At 41.8% G+C, this 20,621-nt stretch overlaps 1 protein-coding gene across 12 annotated transcripts in view; it reads right to left on the bottom strand.

Annotated features, from left to right (window-relative positions):
* Positions 1 to 20,621, bottom strand: part of ERBIN (erbb2 interacting protein) — a 226,698-nt gene that overhangs the window by 81,989 nt on the left and 124,088 nt on the right. For all 12 annotated transcript variants that reach the window (XR_012158901.2, XR_012158902.2, XM_073344084.2 and 9 more), the window contains 2 exons: positions 7,538 to 7,616; positions 3,356 to 3,445 (listed from right to left, as the gene is read on the bottom strand). Coding sequence is in view for 10 of the 12 variants with exons in the window: in XM_073344084.2 (XP_073200185.1) it covers positions 3,356 to 3,445; positions 7,538 to 7,616 (169 nt within the window). In the remaining 2 variants the exon portion in view is untranslated. The remainder of the gene's footprint in view (positions 1 to 3,355; positions 3,446 to 7,537; positions 7,617 to 20,621) is intronic.

Genomic DNA, 20,621 nt, shown 5'->3' with positions numbered 1-20,621 from the left:
TCTTGAACAAAGCCTGTACCTTGCAAGATTAAGTTTTAGACCATTAGATACGTATTTTCACTTTTATTTGCTTGTAACCATCTCCACTTATTTTTTTTTACTTGACATCACTTAATCCTATGTATATTTTGTTAATAAATTTGTTTTATTTTTGACTATAAACCAACTCAGTGCTGTGTTTGAAGGGAAGGGTGTAATTACCCCCATTATTTTAATAAGATGTAATGGGCTTCTGTCTCTTTGAAGGAGCAACAAACCTTAATATTTGTCCGAGTGGCCCAGGTGAGGGCTGGACACTTCAGGGCACATGGTTTTGGGGAAGTTTGGGGATGTGGTGTGTTGCGGTCACTTGCTGGTTGTAACCAAGTCTGGTGGAAATGGTGTTGTGAGGGTTTTGGGGTCAGAGCTGCTGAACCAGGGTTGTCTGGCACACAGACTGTTACCTGTGAGTATCCCAGGCTCGGAGCTACAGCAGAAAAGCATTGTAATGCACCCAAGATCGCAGGATAAGCAGTGACACAATCCTTTACTGGTCTGATTTATACCCAGAACACCATGACAGTATGTCTACACTTTAAGCCAGAGGTGTAAATTCCAGCTTGAGGAGACATACACCCCTGCACTAGCATACAGAAAATAAAGTGTAACCATGATAGCGTGAGTAGCTAGCCAGCTCGAAGACCTACCTAGAGTCTCAGATGGGATCCTACTTAGGGTAGCTTGGCTCTCCTCCTGCTGTGGCTACACTCTGTTTTTAGCATGCTAGCTCAATCAGAACCAGCAGAGGTATGTCCTCAAGCTGGAATTTACACATCCAGTTCAAAGTGTAGACATACCTCATGGCTCAGTTCCAAGAGTGAAGTGAAGAAAACAATCCCTCTCAACCTATTTGTGATCAAAATGTTTAAGGTACGGTGTATCTGATTTTTTAAAATACTGAATTCAGGAAATGAATACATACAAAAGAGAGATATAGGCCACCAACCCGAAAAGTGGCAAAGAGTCCTGTGGCACCTTATAGACTAACAGACATATTGGAGCATAAGCTTTGGTGGGTGAATACCCACTTCTTCAGATGCATGTAGTGGAAATTTCCTAAAAGTGTGCGTCTCAGATGACTAGTAAATGCATCGCTAACAGACTACTTTTGTTCTTGCTTTTCACTGAGTGCCTACTGGTCTGCCAAACTACTTCAGCAACTGTAGAAGAGTAGTGCTATGCTTCTGCTCTCTGCACTTTTCTGAGCACTTGTTTACGGAATTGTATTGACTAGGATTATAGGATCCTAGTCACTTGCACTCCAAGGATCAGATCCTCAACTGGTGTAAACTGATGTAGCTCTGAAAGAAAAGTTTGGGTGAGATATGGGAGGGGAAAGGGTTGAAAGAAAAAGCCAGACAGGACAGGGAAGGAGAGTGCAACAAAACAGAAGTGGACAAACCAAAAGAACCAGGAGGAAAGGACAGACAGTACTGGCCTAAAAATAACGTTCTTCTTAACTATATTATCTTACCATTTTTGCACTGAAGAATTAACCCGGAGTTTAAAGGGTAGGGTATAAGTATTTGCCTCATGTTAAACTCTGATTTAGAGCAAATTTGCTTATCGGGTATGACACCTCACCTCATATTCTTCCGTGATAAGATTATGATATGATTACGGCATAATTATAATGCATTTTGTACACGATGGGTCATGTGAGCTGCCATTGGAAAAGTTATGATTCGCTGAATAGGATTATCCTATTTGTATTCATAAATTATTTTTGTACCTAAAGTTAAGAATATTGACTATGTATCTGTATTTCAATTGTGCTTACTCTGGGTGACACCCACAACTAGCCTTTCTGATACAACAATGAAGAAGCCAGACAGTGCTGACGGTCCATCAGTAAAAACAATAGACCCTGGAAGAATTTAACCTTCCTGTGAATGTTTTTGCCAGCCTGTAAGCAATTGCTGCTCTGACTCAGCAAGGTATGCAAGGGCATGTGACCAGGCTAGATGACCCTGGACTCCATCTTGGATACCAGGGTTTTTTCCACAAACTGAGGTTGGGACAAAGGATTCCCACCAAATGCTAAAGCTATATAAGGCAGGGAGTGACATCCTCTCTTGTTCTTCAGTCACCACACCAAAAAAGTCCTGGAAACACCTACGGAACAAAAGACTGAACTGGGGGAAATGCTAGACCCAGGCTAGGGGGATTTCTAGCTTGTGTAGGAAAAACCTAGGGATTCAAAATTGCAAAGCAAGTGTAGCTTGTGCCTTCAGAATCTGCAGCCCACTTGTATCATCAGTCAGGGTGTGTTAAGCTTAGTTTGTGATTTTGTTTATTTACTAGGTAATTTGCTTTCATCTGTTTGCTATCGCTTATAATCACTGAAAATCTATCTTTTGTAATTTATAAATTTATTTAATGTTTTAATCTAAACCAGTAAGTTTAGAGTGAAGCACTTGAAAATCTTAGCTCAGGGGGCTGCTGCATTTCCTCTTCAGATTGAGGGAGGGGTGACCTCTGAGTTTACACTGTACAGTTCCCTGTGCAGTGCAAGACAGTATAATTTTGGGTTTATACTCCAGCGGGGTGAGAGTGTGTCTGGGAATGTGGTAGTTTTCACTGTAGCCTCTCTATTGTTGATTCATGCAGTGGCTGGTCAGAGAGCCTGCATGTAACTGCAGTTGGATGTATCCCTGTCTGTGTGAATGCTGGTGAAAGTGCAAGCTTGGAGGGCTTGACAGCTTGTCACAGCAGCACAGTGTGAGAGGGAGCCCAGGCTGGTGGGTCAAAGGGCTCAGTGGTACCCCAGTTCCAGGTGACACCCTGGGGGGAACCCATCACACAGGGTTCTGTGCGTAACTGATAGCGAATATGTTATGTGTTCCTAAGCACTAATAGTTCAGGAATCACTGGTTTACATAAGTTTACTTATGTGTAAAAACATCTGTGTGTCTACCAGAAACGGATGGAAAATTCATAAGTGGATTGCTGAAGACAGACATTGTTTTGCTTCATTCCAACAACTAAATGGTGACCAAGCTGTATTTCAGCAAGATTAGTTTCTCATACTTAAAACCAGACAGACTTACCTCATGAAGTGAGACAAGCATCTAATTGTTATTTTCCAGTAAGTGATGTCTGGTAAGGTTTCTCAAGAGTACGAATAGAACACTCAGGAAGACCTACCAAAGAGTATGTTGGTGTTTTTTGTTTTATTTTAAGCTATGTAATACATGAAAAACTTGTTGGAGATTTATATTCCACCACTTGCTTAAGAGGCAGCAAAACCTCTTCTGAATAGTTAAGAAGAAAGAATTAATATTGTAGGTTTTCAGACTCAAATTTAAAAACCTACCTGCCAAAATTGGCTGGCAAAAACTCAAGGAAAGCATCATTCAGGTACAGCTGTGTTAGGTTTAACAGTTGGGAAAATCCATCTGGAAGCCTAGATAAACAAAAAAAATTTAGGTAGTGTTTTTGTTTCAATGAAGCATAGGTAATTATATCGTATTCTCTTATAACACAGTATAATTTGTTTAGTATAGCATAATGAACATATATGGTAAAATTAAGGTTTATCAGCATTTCTACAAGGCTGTCTCAGCCTACACTGGGCTAACTGTTCACACAAGAATCAGTTTCAAGGCCCTTGTTTTTCAATGCTATGAACAGGTTATGGTCTAGTTATCTGAAAGGCTTGTTTTCGCACTGTGGAAGATGCACTCAGAGGAGATACCGAAGCCAACGAAAAACTAGTAAAACTTTTTGAGTTAGTTTGTTTTTTAAGGGTGGAAGTGGGGTGATGGTCATTTTCAGCAGAAATCCCACCTGTGCTAGCACTACTTCTAGAAACTGGGCCAAGCCTAAATCTTGTCACCAGGGAGACAAGAGACATCGCTTCTGCCGAGTCTTATCCAAGGAGACGAGTTTGCAAAATGGTCCATGGTTTCTGCTCCATGAAATAAACTAGACAGACTGGATTCTTTTTAATTAAGCAACTTATATTTGAGGAAGAGTAATGTACATTTGTCCATCTTCTTCAGAGAACTGGCAACTTCTAAAAATATTGGTAATGGCATTCAAATGTTATGGCTGTAGGTGCCTAAGAAATAGCAGTAGAAGCAATAGAAACAGCAGTGATTTCCTATTTTAAAAGATTTGACTTTGACATTAAAATAAAAAGCAAAAATAATGTTCCCAGTCAGCCGAGAATCTACACGTTTCTGCCCACCCTAGGAGATGGTATTGTGGTTCCCTGCACCTTCTGTAATTTTAAAAACCAAAAGTTTATGTAAACTTAGTCTCTCTATAGTAAGGGTAACACAATGCTTCCATTAAAAGCTCAGTTTAGGGCCAAAACCAAGACTTGAAAAATACACTCCAGTAGTGAAAGGGAAGCCCAAGAAACTGTCTAAGTCATACTTTCCTGAACAATTTAAACTTTAATCTTAAAAAAAAAAAAAAAAAAAAAAAAAAGGGGGGGGGGCAGAGGGGGTTCTAACCCTTACAGTCTTAAAAAGATAACAAAAATCTGACCCTCATGTAAAGCAGTGTGTGCTATATCAATAAATATTTACTTATTTATTTATCCTTATCCAACATGCCCACTCAGCCCTTATGCCTACAAAGTTCCATCATTTTAAATTGACTAGAGCGTAGTGGATCATCTGATCAATTAATCAATACAAATTTAGTACAGTTTACCTTCCACTTAATTAGCAATAATTATGTAATTATACAGTTACACATTAAAATATAAATTATATAATTATATATGTGCATGCACATAATGTTGAATTTATTTTCAAATGGTATTTTATTAAGGTTATAAAAATTTTAAAAAATGTTAATCCCTTTCTTAATTTAACTATACACAAAAACTATGTTAAAAGAATATCAACGTTGCAAAATCAAGCAGAAGTAAGGAAAGTAAGGAAATGCCAGAATTAAGGTTGTCTGTGCAACCCTAAGTCACCTCCCATATGTGTATCCATTAAGATACTGTCTTTAATAACAAGGTCACTTCCTCCCTCTGCTTCCCCCAGAACTCCTGCCTCATTCAGTGCACAGGACAGATGGTATTCACAGAACCAATAGCTATTCTTGTTTTATCCTTATTTTTCAACATGTGACTGTCTTATTTACTACACATATTCAAACCTTGCTCTGAATACTGAGCTTCTCATAGGCTTTTTCCATGGTATTCTTCACTAAAGTATCTGAATGCTTCCCAAACATTAATGAACTGATTTGCACAACAACCCTGTGTGTGGTGAGGTGGTATGATCCCCATTTTAAAGATAAGGAAGTGAGGATCAAAGAAATTAAGGTCAGAACTATTCATTAATTTTGGTTGCCCACTTTGAGATATCTAGGACTTGATTTTTCACAGTATTTAGCATTATATAACACACTTTGTTCTAGCCCAGTGATTTCAGTTGCACCTCTTAGTACTCATCCAAGGATTTCAAGTCTGCCACCCAGAAAATGAGGAACACACAATTAGTGAGCACCTATGAAAAGTTTGGTTTAAGTAACTTGTTTAGCATCACACAAGAACTCTGTGGCAAAGGCAGGGAAAGAATCCAGTTTTTAGAGCAGCATTCAACTGATTTAACCTAAGTCCATGCTTTCTCTTCCCCATTCACTACACACCTTTAACTGCCTCATTCACTAAACTCCTTCTAAATTCTGTTCAAATGAAGCAGGGCTCCCACTAGGGTGGCCAGATGTCCCAATTTTATAGGGACAGTCCCGATATTTGGGGCTTTTTCTTATATAGGCTCCTATTACCCCCCACCCCCATCCCGATTTTTCACACTTCTTGTCTAGTTACCCTAGGTTCCACAGACAACAGCCACATTCATTACACAACCCTGATAAGTTTCCAGAACACTGTCCATCCTGTGTACTCAAAGATGCAGAGGTCCTGTGCAAAACACAGGACGTAATCATGTGAAGACTCCACCATAATGCATATACACAAGGGGGCTGAATTAAGGTTGTACAGGTTACCTTATTTTTGAGTGCTTGACTTTGCAACCTTAACATGCTTTTAGATGTAGTTGTGTGTGTAAGGTTTTTGGTTTTTTTTTAATTGAAAAATAAAAATTCCATCCTGTGGAACCATACTGATACCCACATGGTTCATCAACAGGGTTGGAACTCTTAGATCCACAGCACAGGCCTCTGCCACTTGAGGTAAAGGAGTAACTCAGAACAGTTGTAGGTTGTGTCATCCTCTGTGTGGATCAGCCTCTAGATCAGTGGTTTTCAACATGTGGCCCATGGACCCGTGGGAGTCTGCAGACTATGTCTAAGATTTCCAAAGGAAATCCAAAGCACCTCCATTTGAAATTTTGTAGGGGTTCTCAAATGAAAAAAGGTTGAAAACCACTGCTCTAGATCCATAGCTATTTGCTGACAGGGGAGACCCAAGAACCTTGGGTTCAATTCCAGATTCTGGAGGGGAGTATGTTCTTGTGGGCACACTCTTCTGCCCCATTCCCATCCAAGTCTGCCCATTTCTGCCATTGCCTGCTCCAGCTTGTCCCAATGCCAGTCCCGTCTCTCCCTCAACAACCCCCTTATGCTCCCAGTCTCATTTCCCTGCCTCAGCTCCTTGTACCAATCTATCTCCCCATCCTGGCTCAGTTCTTGTCCGATCTGAATTTCAATCAGGCTGCTTCTGCCTCCATGCTGATTGGACACCAGAAACAGTCTCACTATTCTTAGTTCCAGTGCCCAGTGCCACAGACACCTCTAGCAGCCAAGAGCAGCAATTGCAGGGAAAGTCTTGCTCAGAGCCTGCAGTCCTGGGCTTGGGCCTGATCAGTGCAGATGGACTCTGGGAAATTTACCCGCCAAACTCGAACAAGTTGCTACTATACAGTAATTATTATTATATTATTTATTTGTTGTGGCAAATGCAAATTTTCAAAGGTTTATAACTTGGCCAAATTTGGGCAAACAGTCATACAAACACTAGATAGCATGTCCCTTACACCAGGCTATCTCCCTGCTAAATTTCAAGTCTGTGCTTCAGAGCATGGGGGCACTAGCGCATCACAATGAAAGAGTCATAAGAATTCAGTTTGTTTGTTTTTCTTTTAACCATGGGCAAATATATATTCTTCCTCTAATCCTGTTTGCAGAAATGGTTGAATTGTTTTTGCTGAAGCTTTAATCAAACTAGTGTTACCATCTTTGGTTGGACGAATTCCTGGAGGTTTCATCACATGACATTACCTTTAATTAAAGATTAATCTTCAATTCCTGGAGTCTCCAGGACAATGCTGGAGGCTTGTATCCCTAAATCAAACTCAACCTGAGTCAAACACCCAGCATAGAAAATTTCAGCCTGGACAGTTAAAGTCTGGCAAAGTTGTAAGCAACTGAAAAAGAGCATCTTATAATGGGACCTGCTGGGCAACTTTAATTATGGGAGGCACTACTACCTCCATGTGTAGCTATACAGACATACAAGGAAGTTTAGGTTTTGTTATCAGAATGAGAAAAAAACCAAACAAACACTTACTTTGAAATTGGATTTACACTGGCCTCAACAATTGCCAAAACTTTACAGTTTTTGATGTTTTCTGGAAACTCCTGTATGCCTGTTAAATAAAGAACAGAAAAACTATGTTAAGTTATTAGACTCAATCACAGGCAGAAAAATGTTTAATTTAAACCATAAAAAAACTAATTCATTTAACAATTAATGCAGTGGTTCTCCAATTTTTCATTTCGAGGACCACTTCATATGAGAAATATCCTTTTTCATGCACTACCTTCTCTCACAATACCTGTTTGATACCCACTATTTGTTTCTCAAAATGCTTCATTCTGTGCTCTATCAGGAAAGGCTCCCACCAACACTCCAGAGAACCACTGCAACAGTGATTTTCATAGATCAGTAAGGCAAATAAAGGGCCTGATCCAGAGCCTTTGGGTCAGCCTTCAATCAATTACACTAAGATACATTTTCAGTAACAAATTGTGCTCCCCTTCTCCCCTGCCAAATTTAGACAGACTATAGATCAACACCACCTGATGGGTTTATGTGGCCTGCAAGACATGTTCAGATTATGCAGAATATAAACTTCATTCCTTTAAATAACTAAGAGTCTAGCCTTCATGATTGCAGAGAACTTCCAAATGTTAATTAAGTGTAATTGATGCTGTTGTCTTCCTAACTCTGCAAAGAGCCTGAAACAATGATAGGCTTTGTTTTCACTGCCCAGAAAAGCATGTTTTTTTTCCTCACAGGTAACAGGCATAGAAAATAGAGGCTGCTACAGGCCATTACCATACGAAACTACACCATTTACTCAAGAAACTCCCTGAAAAAGCACAAGAACAAATCTGCACAGACACACCCCTAGAACCTCAACCAGGGGTATTCTGTCTGCTACCCAAGATCCATAACCCTGGAAATCCTGGATGCCCCATCCTCTCAGGCATTGGCACCCTGACAGCAGGACTGTCTGGCTATGTAGACTCTCTCCTCAGGCCCTACGCTACTGTACTCCCAGCTATCTTCGAGACACCACTGACTTCCTGAGGAAAACTACAATCTAGTGGTCATCTTACAGAAACCACCATCCTGGCCACTATGGATGTAGAAGCCCTCTACACCAACATTCCACACAAAGATGGACTACAAGCCGTCAGGGATAGTATCCCCGATAATGTCATGGCAAACATGGTGGCTGAACTTCGTGACTTTGTCCTCACCCATAACTATTTCACATTTGGGGACAAAGTATATCTTCAAGTTAGTGGCACTGCTATGGGTATCCACATGGCCCCACAGTATAACGACATTTTTATGGCTGACTTAGTACAACGCTTCCTCAGCTCTTGTCCCCTAACGCACCTACTCTACTTGCGCTACATTGATGACATCATCGTCATCACCTGGACCCATGGAAAAGAAACCTTTGAGGAATTCCACCATGATTTCAACAATTTCTGTCCCACCATCAACCTCAGCCTGGACCAGTCCACAAAAGAGATCCACTTCCTGGACACGACAGTACTAATAAGCGACGGTCACAACCACCACCCTATACCGGAAACCTGCTGACCGCTATACTTACCTACATGCCTCCAGCTTTCATCCAGACCGCACCACACGATCCACTGTCTACAGCCAAACTCTAAGATACAACCGCATTTGCTCCAATCCCTCAGACACAGACAAACATCTACAAGAACTCTATCAAGCCTTCTTAAAACTACAATACCCACCTGCTGAAGTGAAGAAACAGACTGACAGAGCCAGAAGAATATCCAGAAGTCATCTACTCCAGGACAGGCCCAACAAAGAAAGTAACAGAACGCCACTAGCACTCACCTTCAGCCCCCAACTAAAACCTCTCCAGCACATCATCAGCCTATCTTGAAGGATGACCCACCACTCTCACAGATCTTGGGAGACTGGCCAGTCCTCGCTTACAGACAGCCCCCCAACCTGAAGCAAATACTCACCAGCAACCACACACCACACAACAAAAACACTAACCCAGGAACCTATCCTTGCAACAAAGCCTGTTGCCAACTCTGTCCACATATCTATTCAAGGGACATCATAGGACCTAATCACATCAGCCACACCATCAGAGGCTTGTTCACCTGCACATCTACCAATGTGATATATGCCATCATGTGCCAGAAATACCCCTCTACCATGTACATTTGCGTAGAGACTGTTCGGTTTGGCCAAAGAATAAATGGACACAAATCAGACGTCAAGAATTATAACATTCAAAAACCAGTCAGAGAACACTTCAATCTCCCTGGTCACTCAATTACAGACCTAAAAGTCGCAATACTCCAACAAAAAACCTTCAAAAACAGACTCCAATGAGAAACTGCAGAATTGGAATTAATTTGCAAACTGGACACCATTAAATTAGGCTTGAATAAAAACTGGAAGTGAATGGATCATTTCAAAGTAAAAACTATTTCCCCATGCTAATTTTTCCCTGTCTGTTACTCACACCTTCTTGTCAACTGTTTGAAATGGGCCATCCTGATCATCATTACAAAAGTTTTTTTTCTCCTTCTGTTAATAGCCCACCTTAATTGATTAGTCTCTTATAGTTGGTATGGCAACACCCATTTTTTCCATGTTCTCTGTGCATATATATCTTCCTACTGTATTTTCCACTGCATGCATCCGATGAAGTGGGTTTTAGCCCACAAAAGCTTATTCCCAAACAAATTTGTTAATCTTTAAGGTGCCACAAGTACTCCTCGTTCTTTATGCATTAACTAGTCTACCATAAAATCCTAATGGAGACATGGCACTGTAGTTTTGCCGTGAGGTAAGTTAAGACAGGCCAATCACAGGTGGGGATTCAGCATTAGCCTCACCTAGCTACCTCTCATTAAAGTTTTTATTCAAACTACAATGCTTTGACTCCAACAGGATTTTACAGTGGGACAGCTAATGCAGATTAGTTATCCCTCTGTAAAACAACACCACCTGCTGCAGTGAAGGTAACTTCAGAGGTGGAAATTTTCCTACCTCCTATTAATTTCATTGGGATGGTGACTCCAAAGCCCAATTTTGACTCTTCAGTGTCAATGTAATATTACTCAGCCCAAGACAAGATTAACAGTCCTGTTTCTCAACCCTAGGTTCAGCAAAGAGGGTTACCATTCCTCAGCACACACTACCACCCTCAGCCTCAAATTAATTCATACCAGTAAGTGAAACAAGTTGCAGCATTTGCTGAGTAGACCAAAATATTTAAATATTTACAACATACAGAATCACAAATGATCATGTAAGCAAATGCAATGTGGAGAGTAGGAGTGAAGCCCACGGAGAGATGGGAAATAACTTCTGCAGGGTAGGAAATGCTCAGGGGTGAACAGAAGAGAGAGGAGAGAAAGAGGGAAAGAAAAAGAAGGGTGGGGAAGGAAGAGAAACAAAGGGCTACCTTTGTGATGGTCTAAGGGCATGGCTACACTTGCAGATGTAGAGCGCTGTGAGTTAAACCAGCCCTTGGAGAGCGCAGTAGGGAAAGCGCTGCAGTGTGTTCACACTGTCGGATTCAAGCACACTGGCGTGGCCACATTAGCAGCTCTTGCAACGCCACAGAGAGCAGTGCATTGTGGTAGCTATCCCAGCATTCAAGTGGCTGCAACATGCTTTTCAAATGGGGGTGGTGGGGCTGGAGTGTGACAGGGAGTGTGTTGTGTGTATGTGGGGGGAGAAAGGGGGAGTTTTGGGGTGCTGAAAGTGTGTCAGCATGCTGTCTTGTAAGTTCAGACCCCCTGCCTCTCTCTCACACACTCACAGCAAGCAGTATTCCACACTAACGGTTGCTTTGTCCCGGCGCTGATAAACATGCCAGCTGTCAGAAACAGAGCTTTGAAAGGGGATATCTGCATTCCTACAGCCGAGTTCAAAACAATGACAAGAGTGGCCACTTAACTTAAGGGGATTATGGGATGTTTCCGGAGGCCGATCACAGCGCAGTAATACAACACCTCACTCACACTGACACTGGGGCGTTTCAGCAAAGGTGCAGCAAGTATTATGCTTCTCGGGGAGGTGGATTATCAGGAGCACTCCAACTGCAGAGTCCAGGTGCTGTAAGTGCTTTGCAGGTGTGGACAGGTCGGGAGTTAGGGTGCCTGGGGCTGCTTTAATGCACTCTAACTTGCATAGTATAGCAAAGCCCTAAAAGTAAATATTTTCTCACTGAGTGACTCTGAATACAACAATAAAGTATTGAACAAACAGCTAAATATTCAGCAAACCTCTCATTCAAATCAGTGGTAGTCCAGGTGTAGATTCAGGTAATACTGTCAAATCCACAGGAATAGTGCTATGGCCCCAACTTTTACTCCTGGGGGAATTCTACACCACTGCACATGCACAGAATTAATGTCCCACACAGATTTTTTTTTTTTTGGTGGCAGGGAAGCAAAGAAAAGACTTTCTGACAGGGAAGCAAAGGGAAGCTGCAAGAGTGGTCGTGCACCACTCCCCAGCAGTGCAGGTGCATTGTTTCGGGTGCCCAGAGCAGCCAGCAAAGTGGTAAATCACTGGAGGAGCAGAGTTGGGGACACCTCAGCCAGTGGCTCCTACTCTGTGCCAGGCTCAGGTACTACTCCTGGCTGGGCTGGAGAGGACAGAATTTCCTCTTCCCCTGTAAGGAATGGCCCGGGCTGGGTCAGACCCACCCCCAGAAACCTCTCCAGCTGCAGGAAGCGCTGAAACCCCCACTTCCTGCCACCATTGCTCCTCAGCCGTGGCGGGGGAGGGGGTCACTGTACAGGGAGCTGCTCCCCCACCGCCTAATCCCCATGCATCCGGACCCACCTCATACCCAGATTGCCCTGCCAAGCCTCAGCCCCTGCACCCAGAACCCCCCCACTGACCCCACATCCCAACAACCCTCATCCCCTGTACCCAGACACCCCCTGCTGAGCCCCAACCACCTTCACCTAGATCCCCCTGCAGAGTCCCATTGTGTCTGTACCCAGAACCCCTCCCTCCCAACAAGCCCCTGTTTATCCAGATCTCCCTTACACCTGGGCCCCCCACCAAGCTGCCTGCACCCAGATTGCCCCACACAGAACCCTATCACCCCACACCTGGATCTCCCTACGCTAAGCCCTCCATATTTGTATCCTGCTGGGCTGAGCCTGCCTGCCTACAGCTACTGTGCCTGGCACAGAGGGGCAGGGTCCCCGGGTGTTTCTGGGGCAATCCTGGTCCTTGCACGGGGTGGGAAGGTGATCTCCTACCTCTGTGCAGTCAGTGGTTTGTGCTACCCACTGCCATTCTGGAGCCTCCAGATTTATTTATTGACAAATTAAATTGGCAGAATTTTGAAGAATTTTCCAATATTGTGTGCAGAATTTTTAATTTTTTGGAGCAGAATACCCTCAGCAGTAAGCTTAGGAACAGTCTCTGGGAGAACCCCTTCAGTGTGCCAGACTCCACAGGAGGTCCCACTCCTCCTCCAGGGTAAGCCATGCGGCTTTACCGCTTCCTTAGATTGGGCCTTTACCACTCCTTCTTTACACTGTGAGCTCCATTCTGTGAGACCCTTGAGGGAAACTTAACCTTAGTGAGCAATGAACCTCCCACAAGCATCTGCAGTGACAGTCAGTGACGTCAACAGTAGGGTTTATTAGCTGACTAGAACACAGCATAGGAAGATCTTGGATAGCACAGAGAAATGAAAGTTACTGCAAAGTACATTCTAGTTAGCCAGAGCTCAAATCTCTCTCCCGCTGTCAGTCTGACTTCCTCAATCAGACTTCCCAGTGAGCATCCCCCTGACTCCTCCAGTAGCCAATACTTAACTTCCACCTCACAAGTCCTTAATATCTAAACTGGGGAGATGTGGCTCTGCCTCCGTGCTGAGAGGCACGGAGTCTAGATCTCTCTGGGTCATTGGTTACTATGTGTCCACGTCCAGGCAATTGGATCTGCCACTATATTCTCAAGAGCTCTGCTGATATGGGACCTAAGGCCCAGATAACTAGGCATCATTCACACCTGTGTCTTAGCCTGCCCCAAGAACATACACCGTCTCTCTTCACCCACCAGGTAACAATGCAACACACAGGGGAAACTCACGAAAGCTCATGCTCAAATAAGTTGGTTAGTCTCTAAGGTGCCACAAGTACTCCTTTTCTTTTTGCAAAGACAGACTAACACAGCTGTTACTCTGAAACCTGAGGTATATACCAGCTTCATAAAAACATTACAGAACATTTGGCAGTCACAAATATACCACGCCCACTGAGATTAATTAAAAAGAGAAACCATCTCTATCCATCAAATAAGTCTGACGCCCCTTCTGAAGAAAAATGCATTTTTTAATACTTAACGTGTAGGTATGTAAAAACTATATGATATGTAAACTGATGATTACCACAACTTAATACTTAAACAACTTTTTAAAAGAAAGTTACAAGTAGACAAAAATTATGTTTTGGTTAAAATAATAAAGCCCAGAAAATAAAAGATGGGGATAGCAAATGGAGTTGGGATGGGGACTAAAACAGAACTACAATCGTTTTAATTATATTTTCATTAAATTTGTCTTCTGGTAAATTTGTCTTCTGATCTATGCTGTAATTCAACACCACAGAGATGAAAAAGTTCCAAAATTAAAATACTGGCTTAGTACTCTAAACTGGTGTGTATATCAGAAAATCAAAACATGCATAATTTCCATGATCTACGTATTTACAAGTTTTACAAGAAAAGAACAATTTTTTTTATTCTTATGGTTCAAACAAAAACTGAACAAATTTAACACACGTTTTCCAAGAAAAGTTCACTTTTAAGAGTAAGCAGAGAAATTTGTATCTCAAAAGATTTTAAATAAAGTTATCAGGAATTGAAAAAAAGCTAGAAACTAACTCATAACTATAGTGCTCCAAAAATTGTTATACAACAAAAGGTTATTTCCAATAACTTGAAATACCCAATAGCTACATTCCACTTGCAGCATGAAGTCTCTATATGACCTGCATCAAGTAATGCCATCCAAATCTCCTGATAGAACAAGCCTAATATGGCATGAAACTTTAAACCAATGTATGAGATATACACTATGAAGAATCTTCTGCGAGGCTTGACTAATGTTCCAGATATAATTAAGGAGGCCTCTTGAACTCATCTGTCATTAACTGAGAGTGTACCTCAAGATTTAATGTATTGCTTAAGGGTATCACTTTTCTGCTTAAAATGAAGGAATGGTATTGGGAATAACTTCTGTTACAACCCTGGCTGAGCTCACGCTTGTGGTCTGACACCAGGCTGCTGTACTGGACTGAACCTTTGGATCTCATGTGCCTTTAAATTTACTGGGTCTGAGCAGCATCCAGACACTGTCTCTTATTCCAGCCTCTCTGGCACACACCAAGCCTACAGACACCCTGTACCATCTTATTGGGAGGTTGGACCCAGTGATCCAGCTATCCAAGGCCTCAAGACCAGTGCTGAACCCCTAATTCTCCCCACCAGTTTAAGCCTCCCTTTCCCAGAGCTCCATCCTTGTGGGTTTTCTGGTTTACTGTTTAACCCTTTAAGCACCCTGTGATAGTTAAAAAAAGGGAGCACACAGACTTTACAAAGGAGCTTCTAAACAGACAGACAAAGCACAAGAGGTACAGATATAGATAAAAGTAACAAACACCTGCACGTAAAACCCCTCTCCCTCTAGTGTCCTTACCACTCTGAAAGCCCTTTGGATTTTGGTTGTTATCCTTTCAGGGTCCCAGTACCTTCCTGCACCCCACTCCTCTTGCTCAATCTTCTGGTTGTCTACAGAGGGACAGTGAGAGCGCCCGGACACACAAAAATCTGGGCCTTAAATAAAATTTTGGCCTCCTCTGTCAGGTGACCTTCGGACCTGTCAGGTAATCAGTTGCTGAACTCACAGGCCTCTCCTCCTCATGCATCTAAACTGGAACTAGTAGTTTCCCTGGAATTGCAGACAGCCTGCTGTTCTAGCATAAACACATTTGAACAGCAGTCCATCAAGGCTGAGGAATTTTGATTACTTTCCCATTGTTACCTTTTCTGCTAGATGTAAGAAATTCTTCTAATATCTCCTGGGTGACCCAGCTCAAGATGGAAGTCACAGGGCAAAAGTGAAGGGCACAGTACAGTTTACAATCCACAAAACAGAATGGTGTTTGTAGATTTGATTTAGATTTACACTAATCACTCAACTTTTTATCTAAAACCAAAAGATTATCTGGTGAGCAGACACAGAGGACTAGACAAGTGAGCTGGCAGAAGAGAAGAGTAGATTGGCTGGGAGGTAGGATTTTTGTTGTTTTTATTAGATAAATGGATAGTTAAGTATTCTGAATGAAAATATCAGCTATTGATGGACTGAGAAAATACATTTAAAGGTTTTTTTGGTGGTAATTTCTTGCTCATAATTGACTTATGAGTGCAAGACAGTGCAGTCTGAGCTATGCAGATTGGCTGGTGGATGCGCTGCTGTAACATCATCTATTCTATTTTTAACTAGAGAAAGAAAGGAATGTGTGTTTTGTTATGAAAAGCTCAAACAGGAATTGGTGATTTTCTACAGCATATAACTCAGCCAAATGTGAATGAATTTCCATGAATCTACTTGTACCCTCCTGCAAGATTTCAAAACCCTACTGCAAGCTATGGAAGCAACAAAGCTCTCCAAAAAAAGATTGCAAGGTTTTTTTGTTTTTTTTTAAATAATGGAAAGCGTTAGGCAACCTTAACACTTTTTTTGTATATATAAAACCAAGGCCACAATTGTGCATGTGCTTAAATGTTAATGATATGAACAGTCACCCTTTAATGAACTACTCAAGTGAGCAAAATAAGCATTCCAACATGAGCATGGTGGATAAAACACTTATTTTTTAAAAGAATGGGATAGTAATCAGTAAGTTTTAAGGTGGCTGGGAAGGCACCGGATGATTGGTGGCAAAATATTTCTTAGGCATGGCAAAAAATGCCAAAGCTGACTCTGCTTGTAAAAGGTATGAACCTATCCTCTCTACTCCCCCTGGTGGTTTTGGAGGAAAAAAAAGGGAATTACTAAGCCAGAAGTTGAAGTACATAAGAAAAGTGTGCAGGTAGCCCATTAATTAATGTATTTAAAACTTTGAAAACTATCAAGAAACCAAATTTGAAATGGGACAAGGAAAAATAAATTAGGCCAAATCTCAGTTGGCATCTCTCTTGGCAATGCAAAACACCTTAATTTGGTTCCACTTACTTGAACAAGGGTATACTAAACAAACCCAATTTTTTCAATCTTCCCTCATAGGTCATATTTTCAAGACCTTTCATAATTTTTGTTGCTCTTCTCTAGACTTTCTCCAATTTGTCCATATCTTTCCTGAAATGTGGTGCCCAGAACTGGACACAATACTCCAGTTGTGGCCTAATCAGCGTGGAGGAGAGCGGAAGAATTACTTCTTGCTTACAATACTCCTGCTAATACATCCCAGAATGGTGTTTGCTTTTTTTGCAACAGCATTACACTTTTGACTCATATTTAGCTTGTGATCCACTATGACCCCCAGATCCTTTTCCGCCGTACTCCTTCCTAGGCAGTCTAAACAACAGAGTGACAAAAGAAAAACCAGTTAAACGTATCTTTGTAAAAGTTTTCAATGTTTTTATGAACTTTGCACATCCGTGTTAATATAAGGATGAGCAGGTAATAAGTTTTTAAAGAAACTCTGAATACCTAAAATAGATCCCCTTTGGGAAAAGACAGTGAGAGACATTAAAGGGAAACAAGCAATTAGTGAACTCAACTGCAAACAGAAATGTAGACCTTGCTGGGCTTAAAAATAAATTCTTTAGAGTTCTCAAAAATATCAACCTATTTACATACAGTACTTTAGTTTTCAATTAATTCTAGATAGTTTATAGTGATTGTGATGAGGCCACTACTACTATGTTTTAAAAAAAACATAACTGAATTATTAAACATTTTTTCTCTCACCTCCTTCCCAAGCGTATAATTTACCAATTCCAAATTAAGGCCAGAATTTACACACAAACATATTAATAACTCTTTGTTGTTGCTGTTATTATTAGTTCATCCAAGAACTAAGAAAAAGGAGTAAACCGGGAAGCTAGCACAAGAGACTTAACAAGGGAGAGCAAAAGGTGAGATGGGGACACTTCACTTGGGAGCATATGAGAGAGAAGGTGCAGTACTTGAACAAGACTGGAATTGTGCATCAGGGCTATTGCTCTTGGATCCTTTTGATAAGCAAAGAATACATAGGTATTTTGCACTTGACTTTTTAAATGCAAGGAGTTCTACCTTAGGCTAGCTGAATTTCTTCATAGGAAGGTGGATCCAACACCACTGGATCTACCAGCAGCCTACTTAGCCAGTCTGCCATACAGTAAGTTTGCCTCTGATGTTGAGGGCATGCAAGAATAGAAGAGGATTCCTGCCCAGATTAGAAAGTCTTGAGGTCTCCAATGGAGGAGGATCCCCTATCTTGTTCCTTCCCACCTGCTGTTGCATGACAGCCATTTTGTTGTTGTTTGTAAACTAAAATCTGACTTCCGAAGTTCTCTGAATGAGTTGCAAGAATGCTTCCCAGCCTTCCAACCTGGCACGTTGTCACCATTATCCTTACTAACCCAGAGATCCCTGCCCTTGAGAAAACCCATTCTAGATTGGTCATCAGTCCTCTTCTCATGGTGAATTAAGAATCCATGATCTTCTAGGATCTAGACAATTGTGAAGGTGTAATAAAGTGCTCTTTCTCTTGAAGGTGCTTATGTAGTCTGCCATCAAGTTACCCGAGATCAGAAAGGGTCTGTTCAGAGCTTTGGAGGTCCAATAGTGCCTGGATGTCAGAGTTCTTGAGAACTAAATAAAACTGAGAAGACCCTATAGTGGTTCTGTCTCTTCTGTTCCACCTAACTAAAAGCTGAATTAAAGTCATATGTGCAAAGAATAAGAATTCTTAAGCTCTGTATGATAAATGCAAGTGTCATAAAATCTGAGGTAATTCTATCACCCATCTTGCTTTACTGCAAACATGTCAATACTGTTATGTTGTGTCATGGCTCTCAAGTCAGCTACAAAAATATTTTGGGTGTCCTTTATGTCGCAACCACAAGGCATGGTCCAGCCCCTTCATATTGAGAGCTGCTCACAAAACTATGACATGTAGCAAACCTACTGATGCAACTGAACAATTATAACAGGTCCACAACAAGGTTGTATGTAAAGGACTGACTATCTGAATTAAACAGATGCCTAGTATGTTTTGTGGCCTCACACTGAAGCGGCATGTGCTGTACTGTTGAGACTCAGCAGCTGATTATCTCTACCACCACAACATAGTGATTGAGAAATCTTAATTATAACATGCCAATAAAATTCTGGTTACTAAAGAAAAAAGCCATCTTTCTACTAGGCTACTAATGATATAGTTCTCCTGATTGCACATGAAGGGCTTGATGATGAGCACCCTCAACTCTGATTGAGATGAGAATTGTGAACACTAAGCATATTGCAAGATCAGACTCTAATGGCACAAACAAAGCAAAAGATGAAAACTGTTTAAAAGGTAACTTTAGACCAAAGACCAACCTGATCCTGAACTCCTTTATTGTGTGTAACTATTTTTAACCCTTAACATGTGCAGTGGCCAACACAAAAGGAGCTTTACCTTGATTGGGACCTCTTGGATGTGTTGTGACAACTGGGCCTACATATTTACTCAAATTGTGAGCTCAACTGTAAAAAGTAGGTAAAGGTATGTAAGATGTTACAATAATCTAGAACAACAAATGTTGACGAGTAAAGGTATTAAAGGGAGACAAAATAACTGAATTAGTCTAAACAAAAAGGCCAAGTTGACTTGATTCGAGGACTGTGTTGAAATTATGCTGGTTAAAAATAGGAGATGTGGAACCAGAAGTTAAAGAAACAAAATTGGAATGTCAGATATTAAGACTAATTGGTGGACAAAATGAGGGGATGGGCTATTCCACCCACAGTTCGCATTTGGTCTTGGGGTCTTTAAAAGAAAGATTTTTTGAGGAAAGTATGAAAGAACAATGAAAGACCAACAACAAGAACAGACTGGAACAACAGGTGGAGGATACTGTAGTGAGCTTCACCATTGTGGCTGCCACCCACACCATTTCCCAGGTCCTCAGGCCTTCATCAACCTGATTCCTGAGTGATCTCCTGGCTAGAATGGGCCAGGAAGAAAGGGATCCAGATGATATCACCATGCTTACCTGCTTCAGCTGAATCCCAAACCCTACCTGAGATAACAGTTACCACCATCTTTGCTACCATCTAAGGGTATGTCTATACTACGAAATTAGGTCGAATTTATAGAAGTCGGTTTTGAAGAAAGTGTTTTTATACAGTCGATTGTGTGTGTCCCCACAAATGCTCTAAGTGCATGTAGTCGGCAGAGTGTGTCCACAGTACCAAGGCAATCGTTGACTTCCAGAGTGTTGCACTGTGGGTAGCTATCCCACAGTTCCTGCAGTCTCCGCCGCCCATTTGAATTCTGGATAGAAATCCCAGTGCCTGATGGGGCTAAAACATTGTCGCGGGTGGTTCTGGGTACATATTGTCAGGCACCCCTTCCCTCCCTCCTTCCGTGAAAGCAGGGGCAGACAATCGTTTTGCGCCTTTTTTCTTGAGTTACCTGTGCAGACGCCATACCACGGCAAGCATGGACTCCGCTCAGCTAACCGTCACAGTATGTCTCCTGGGTGCTGGCAGACGTGGTACTGCATTGCTACACAGCAGCAGTTTATTGCCTTTTGGCAGCAGACAGTGCAGTATGACTGGTAGCCGTCGTCGACGTAGTCCTGGGTGCTCTTTTAACCAACCTCGATGAGGTCAGGGGCACCTGGGCAAACATGGGAGTGACTCAGCCAGGTCATTTCCCTTTTATGTTTCGTCTCATGGCGATTGAGTACTACCGGCAGTGCACTGTCTTTTAATCAGCAGCCAGCAGAAGACGATGGCCAGTAGTCATACTGCACCATCTTCTGCAGAGCACCCAGGAGATGACTATGGCTAGCGGTCGTACTGCACAGTCTGCTGCCAGCAATATGTATAAAGATAGAT

This window comes from Lepidochelys kempii, chromosome 5, assembly GCF_965140285.1.
Source record: "Lepidochelys kempii isolate rLepKem1 chromosome 5, rLepKem1.hap1, whole genome shotgun sequence".
In the NCBI taxonomy this organism is placed as follows: Eukaryota; Metazoa; Chordata; order Testudines; family Cheloniidae; genus Lepidochelys; species Lepidochelys kempii.
This window is presented reverse-complemented; position numbering and strand designations above follow the sequence as displayed.